At 39.5% G+C, this 7,512-nt stretch overlaps 1 protein-coding gene across 2 annotated transcripts in view; it reads left to right on the top strand.

Moving 5' to 3' along the window:
- Nucleotides 1-1,439: 1,439 nt before the first annotated feature.
- The window catches only part of LOC100751331 (bile salt sulfotransferase 1), a 28,465-nt gene continuing 22,392 nt past the window's right edge, over nt 1,440-7,512 (top strand). For both annotated transcript variants that reach the window (XM_027434009.2, XM_027434008.2), the window contains exons 1-3: nt 1,440-1,572; nt 3,072-3,280; nt 4,862-4,988. In XM_027434009.2, the coding sequence (XP_027289810.1) occupies nt 1,440-1,572; nt 3,072-3,280; nt 4,862-4,988 (469 nt within the window). The remainder of the gene's footprint in view (nt 1,573-3,071; nt 3,281-4,861; nt 4,989-7,512) is intronic.

The following is a 7,512-nucleotide window of genomic DNA, read 5'->3' as shown; positions in this document are numbered from 1 at the left end:
AAAGGGGTCAAGTCCATGCTGGCTAAATCCACAGTAACAGATCACCTGATCAAGCAGGAACTCTCGGGCCCCAGTCTGACAGCTAGGGAACCAATATAGGGCTTAACCAGGCCCCCTGAATGTGGGCATCAGCTGTGAGCACTGGGAAGTCTATGGAGCCTCTGGCAATAGAACCAGGATGTATCTGTAGGGTACAGAAAGACTTTGGGAGCCCATTCCTAATGGAGGGATATTATCGCAGCCTATATACTTGGGGGAGGGGGGGCTAGGCCCTGCCCCAAATGACTTGACAGCTTTTTATGATCCCTCATGGAAGGCCTCAGCCTCACTGGGGAGCAGATGGTGGATGGGATGGGGGTAGGTGGGGAGCATGTGAGCATGGAAGAAAGAGGGAACTGGTAGTAATGTGTAAAATGAGATTGCTTCAATTTAAATAAAATTTATAAGAAACGAAAGTACTTTTCACATAATCTGGAGACTATGACAAAGTCCCACAACTGGTCAAAATTCAGAGAAAAATTGGCTGAATCATCCCCAACCCTGACTGATATATTGGCTATGAATCCCTTCAACAGAAGGCTTGGGAAAAACAAAGAGGAGCAGACAGAAAGTCCCCGGAGGCACAGGATCCCTGTTAATAGTATAGATATGACAGGGAAATGCACCTAATAACTTGCAATACTGTATTTACACTGCCTAATCAGCAAAATGTCACTTATAGGGCTGGGTAAGTTGTACATAGTCTTACCCCTACATGAAGAAATATATCAAGGCAATGGGGCCCAAAAGACAAAGAGTCATCTACCTTAGGGGGGAAATCACATATTGGTTGTGCAATCACAGTGCTCAGCTAAGAATACATTCAAATGCACACAGATATAAATGGACTCTGTAAGTTATATGTATATATGATCATATTCAGGAAACAACTAAAATTAAAGATGATAACGTAAATATGTGTAAAAGAGAGGAAGACCCTGGAAGGGTAGAGAATGGGTGGGAGGGATACAGTACACCTAAATCCCTATGATCTCAAAAACAAGCACTATTATAAAATAATTGCACGTTTAAATTTTCACATTATCACTGCTATTTGATGCACATTTCCAACCATTCTGAAGGCTAAGTTGCATTAGAAAACATTTTAAATTATGCCCCATTTCTATGTCCTAGGACTTGTTACTGAGTTTCTAGTGTGAGTTCATAAATTCAGGCTGGCAAATATTGTAGAATGATATGGAATGAGTTCACAGTTGCCTAATGCAGTAACCTTTGACTGGTTGTTTCAAAATCTATTTCTCCCTATCACTTGTTAGTTTTACAACAGAATATGTAGTGTTAATGATTTCTTTTGACTGCTTTACCCCTTAAGATTTGCTATAAGCTGAACAGTTAACTAGAGCTGGAATCCTAACCACATCAAGAAATACCTCTTTGACATGTCAGACTACATTTGGTTTGAGGGAATACCTTTCCCTGCTATAGACTATCAAAAAGAAATAATTGGAGAAATTCGTGACAAGTTTGTGATCAGAGATGAAGACACTATCATACTGACTTACCCCAAATCAGGTAAGGACCATTAATAAAAGTGATCCTACACTGTATGAGGAAGCTTAACACTTAGATCTTCATTGATTTGAGTGATGAATGGAGTGCTTTCTATATCTGATGTTTAAAATGTTTTGTGAGCATGGAGAACTGTGTGAGAGTGCATATCCAATCAAACTAAGATGTCTAGACTGGTCTGTGTTGGTGAATGATAAGTTAAGACAAATTAGCAATGGCAGTGAATCCAAAGGAAACTCTGACATTTTTGTGTCTCTGTGTGGAAGGGAGAGTAGAAGAGAGAGGATGATGAGAATAAACAGAAGAAATAACATCAAGAGAAATAGTTTGGATGAAATAATATGTGGAGGAAAGGACACTGTCAGGTAGAAGAACTACCACCAACCTTGTCCAGGTAGTGGAAAGGGTCTTAAAATACAAGGAACCAAAAAGAGGCATCATGGGTGTTTTGTGGAAGAGCTGTTAGATAGATGACAAAAACACTGAATATTAGGTAAGTATTAGGTTGTTGTGTAGCATGAATCCCAGAGACAGATATTAAGGTTCAAGATGAAGATCAGAAAAGCAAAGCATTCAGCCAGTATCTCTTACCTCTACTAAGGCTGAAATGAAGATCCTGTCTTGGACAGGAAACTGAATCTCTCATGAGACCCTTTGCTTTTTCCTTATATAACTCCCTAGTGCTGGTTTTAAAGTTGTGAGATCTGTTACTCTTTTAGACTGTTTCATTCCAGTGTCACACAGGGTGTTCTTGGACTCACAGAGATCCATTTACCCCTGTCTCATGGGTCCTTGAATTAAAGTTGTGTACCTCTGCTTCCTGGCATCTGTGGCTAACTAGTGTGGCATATTTATTTTCTGATTCCCAGTCAAGCTTTATTAAGTTATGAACAATATATTGTCACATTGCTGACATCAAATGTCCAGTAACATGAAAAAGCCAAGGGAATTGAAATGCATGAAAAAGATTCATACATTAAGTGTAAAGAAGAAGCTAGGGAAATATCTTTTGACAAATGAGCATGTAAAGAGATGCTCATTTATCACAAACAGTGTGTGTGGTAACCAGACTCAACAGGATTTATTGACCTTAAAGAGAAGCAATACTCATGCATTCATGGCCTCACAGAAGTGTTTCCACAGCATTTTATTTAATAAAATGAGCCAGTCTGAAGGGCAGAAGCCATGACTGCCATGCTTGCAAATATATGAGATAGTCAAATTCCCTACACGAGAATGTAGAAAGATGGTGGCCTAGGATGGAAGGATGTTCAATAGGCAGGTGAAGTTTATTGAGTATAGACTCTCAGATTTCCAGTTTAAGCATTGGGAATTTACTGGATGAATATGTTCTGTACTTACAGTATGTGAACATTGTGGACACCACATGTTTGTATGCTTGAAAGAAGCTGCACCAGAAATTGTATGGGTATCTATTCCACTTGGGGCTTCTTCACAAGTACTGTTGACGTGAGTTACCATATATTTTCCTTCTTGTTTAGGAACTAACTGGCTGATTGAGACTGTCTGCTTGATTCAGAACAAGGGGAATCCAGAGTGTGTGCAATCTGTGCCAATCTGGGATCGCTCACCCTGGATAGAAACCAAATCAGGGTATCAAAACCTAACCAATAAGGAAGGACCACATCTGATGAGCTCACACCTCCCCTTCCATCTTTTCCCCAGGTCTTTCTTCCGTTCCAAGGCCAAGGTCAGTGTCCAGTGGTTGAGAAATCATTGAACTTATTCTACTAGGATGGGTCCTAGAGTTCTGCCCAAAGTTCACTCTGATTATGTAGGTTGTGGGAGGGAATCTGGGATTTTCATGACTAGATAATTCTGGTGTGTCAACTACCACAAGGTGATCCTGGCCTGATATATGAGATGAATTTAAATAACTAGAGCATTCAAGAAACTATATATACAATTCAAGGAGAGTTAAAAACTTCATGAACAGTGAATACTACTCTTTTAATGTCATCAAAGACAACTAGATAATATTGGTTTTACATAAACAGCATGCCTATTGGTTGAATCACCCAAGGCAGACTTGCTCATAGGGGAACCATCCAGAGCAGGCACCAATGGTTTAGACATGGACATTGCTCAAAGGACACGGCTCATCTGTACCCACTCTGACTTGCAGTGTCTGGCTGTCTATTGAGAACATTTGCCACAAGAGTCACTCATGTCACTGAAAGAAGATACACAGAGGGGATCAGAGGCATCCAGTTTTTGATCTATTATAGCATATTGTTATTAAGAAAGTTCTCTGGAAATTACTCCACCACAGAACCTAAAATTATTTTATGCTTAAACTACAAAGGTAAACTTAGAGAAATTATCTCTCTTGAAAATATCACAATCAAGTGGTGTCCTATATTTCTGTCTTATCTGGGTTTGGCAAACTCTTGTCTCTAGAAATTGAGGCCTAAGAACATGAATTCTAAAATAATGTCACAAAGAGCATTGGTACAAAATGTAGATCTTATTTCATTAAAATTATTATTTATATTCAATTTATTTATTTAATTTTTTTGAGATTATAATTACAAACATCATTTACCCTTTCTCTTCCTCCCTCCTAGGCTACCCATATCCCCCTCCTTTGTCTCTTTCAAATTTATGGTCTCTTCTTTCATTAAATGCTGTTCCCTGCACTTGCATCTACATATTTCTTCATATTAAAATACAACTTGCTTAGTCTGTACAAGGTTACTTGTATTATGATTTTCAGGGGTGAGCATTTAACATTGTATAACCCATACCTATGTTTTTTACATGGGATGTCAATCCCTCTGGCTCTCCATGTCTTCATTGCCTGAACAACTTGCTGTTCACCATTTGGCAATGATATGCTGGCCTTATCCTCTGCAATGTTCTTCTTTTGAGAGTTATATATAAGAGTTACACTTACAGAAACCAATGGGCTTGCCATATTGCACACCACTCTGTGTAAATAAGGTGTTCTTTCACAGCAGATTCATCGTCTCTTACTCTCTAAGATATTGATCTTTACTAGTATAGAATCAATCTTTGATTTTTGTTATAATTGTTATTACACTATTAATGAACTTAATCTAATTCTGTCCCATATTTGTAAACCAAGCAAAATTGTATAAAAGGATTCTGAGTGTAAATATTTTGTATTTACATATTTATTTTGTCCAAATGGAATAATAAATGGTTTCAGAAACCTCATGGACATTTGACGGACTTTTTATATAACTTGTACTAGTTAAAATGTGGGGAATGACCATGCTGACTTTATGTATATGTTTTTCCATTTAAGGTGATATATGTCATCAGAAATCCCAGAGATGTTCTTGTGTCTGGTTACTTTTTCTGGTGTAATACCAACCTTGTCAAGAATACAGATTCACTGACAACTTATTTTGAATGGTTCCTCAAAGGAAACGGTGAGTTTCATACTTAATATATGTGTTTGTGAAGGCTCAGTGATGTTTTTAAGGCAAGGTGAGATATAGTTTAGGCTGGCCTTGAACATTCTGTATAGTCAGGGATGACCTTGAAGTCCTTCTTATTCTGAATTTCTGTCTTGAGTTCTTGGACTACAATCACCTACTCACTTGTCCTGTTAACTGAATTTTGGGGCTCAAGCTCATGATACCAAGAAAGTTATCTAACTTTGCTAACATTCCTAGACTTAATTTATTCTGTGGACTTCACTTGGTTCTCTATTATCTTTCTACATTCAACCAGTGTGCAGCTCCAAGGCTCATCACCATTTTGAACGTAATATTGAAGTCTTCCCTTCCTCACATACCACAGCATATCAGGGTAGAGCCACTGCTTACTCCATGACACACCATCCTGGCAACAATAGGGTATCTGGTCTCCTCAGTAATCATTTGTGGGTGTTAAATTTCTCCAAATAGATACTAAAATATGAACACTTGTTTTCTACATGATGGGACTGTTTCAGAAAATTAATGAGACACAACCCTGTAGGAAGAAGTGTGTCACTGAGTGTAGGAAAAGAAAGGTTTTTAATTATTTTTAATTAAATCTATGCATTTATTTTATATCCTGACCACAGTTTTCCCTCCCTCCTGTCATCTCACTCCTTCATTCCACCTCCTTCTGCACCCCACTTAAAATTAATTAATCTGATTGTGTTCAGAAAGGGGATGGCCTTAGCAATGGTGTCAGCAAAGCATGGCATATCAAGTTCAGGTAAGACTACCCTTCTCCTCTTGTATTACGGCTGGTCAATGCAATGCATTATGAGTAACAAGTTCCCAAAAGGTCAATCAAAGCAATACAGTCAGGCCCTATTTCCACCACCAGGAGTCCCACCAGTATATAAAGATACACAACAGTCAGACATATGTAGAGACCCTAAGTCAGTTCTATACAGGCTCCTTGGCTGTCAGTCCAGAGGCTTTGAACTTGTACAAGCCCATGTAAGTTGCTTCTATGGTTTCTTGTGAGACGACCTTGATGCATGTGAATCATCTAATCTTTAATCCAGTCCTTTGAAACCTTTAATCACATCCAGTGACATTGTTAGTATTCAGGTATCTGTACTGTCCTGCTCTTGAGTTTCTGACAGGATCCCTCCTCAGCTTCAGCCTGTTACATCACCACCTGTACACATTCATTATGTTCCCCTTTAAAGGCACCCTACCCCCTTCTATCTTTCTCTCATTCTCTTTCCCTCTGTCTGTATGCTTCTCCCTCAATCTCCTCAGTCTTTCTCTGTGTCTCCCCCCTCTCTGCCTCTCATTTCTCTTCTGTTGCTCCTGTCCCAAAAGGCTGGTCCCCCCACTACCCTCCTTGTTTTCCCATCATCTTTCCCCTAATTATATAAAATGTGCATCATGTGATCCGATGTATGGCATCGTTCTCTCCTGAGATGCATTTTAAATTCCAACAGATGTATTTTCTCCAATAAGTTCATATCTTCTAATCCTTGAAAAACATCAACCAATAGGAAACCAAGTACTGCAATGCCTGAAAATTATAGGTGACATCCCTTTATTGTTTTATATTTTTTATTTTATAAACCAATCCCAGTACCCCTCCCTACCCTCCTCCTTCTGCCTCCACCTTCCCCCTTTCAACCCCCAATCTGCTCCTCAGACATGGTGAGGGCTCCCACTGAAGTCTGTCCCCAAAGTACATTGAGACCTGACCAAGATCCTGCCACAACCCACCCTTTGTGTAGGCTGAGCATGGTATCTCTCCATAGGAAATGAGCTTGAAAAGCCTTTTCATGCTCTAGGGATAGATCCTGGACCCCTGCCAGTAAGACCACAAAATTCCCAAAGCTGGCCACTGTCACCTGCATTCAGGGGGACTGTTTTGGTCCTATGCAGATTCTCCAGCGGTCAGTCCAGGGTCACTGTGCTCCTACTTGTTTGGTTCAGCTGTTTGTGTTGGTTTCCCAATCAAGGTATTGATGTCTTTGGTCATATTATCACTCTTCCCTCTCTTTGGGTGTATACCAGGAGCTTGGTCTAGTAGTTAGCTGTGGATATCTGCATCTGATTTCATGAGTTATCAGACAAAGGTTATATGCTGAAAATTATAGTAGTCCTGTGTCAGTGATCTCTCACTAGCGTGGGTCAGCTGTTTCTGGGGGTTTCCCCTACCTGGGCTTGACTCCTTTGTTCATATTATCACTGGTCCTTCACTTTGATTGTATTCTAGGAGCTTGGCACAACGGTTAGTTGTGTATTTCTGCATCTGCTTTGATCTATTTCTGTAAAAGCGATCTAGCTTTTCTGGGATTGTGAATTGTAGGCTGGGTATCTTTAGGTTTGTGTCTGGTTTCTACTTATGAGCGAGTACATACTATATTTGTCTTTCTGGTTTTGAGTTACCTCACACAGGATTTTTTTTCTTGTTATGTCCATATGCCTGCAAATTTTAAGTTGTCACTGTTGCTTACCACTGAGCAATACTCCAGTATTTAAA

The sequence above is a fragment of the Cricetulus griseus genome, chromosome 9 (genome assembly GCF_003668045.3).
Source record: "Cricetulus griseus strain 17A/GY chromosome 9, alternate assembly CriGri-PICRH-1.0, whole genome shotgun sequence".
NCBI classification, from domain to species: domain Eukaryota; kingdom Metazoa; phylum Chordata; class Mammalia; order Rodentia; family Cricetidae; genus Cricetulus; species Cricetulus griseus.
The sequence above is the reverse complement of the archived record's forward strand: the minus strand, read 5'-3'. Positions and strand labels throughout refer to the sequence as shown.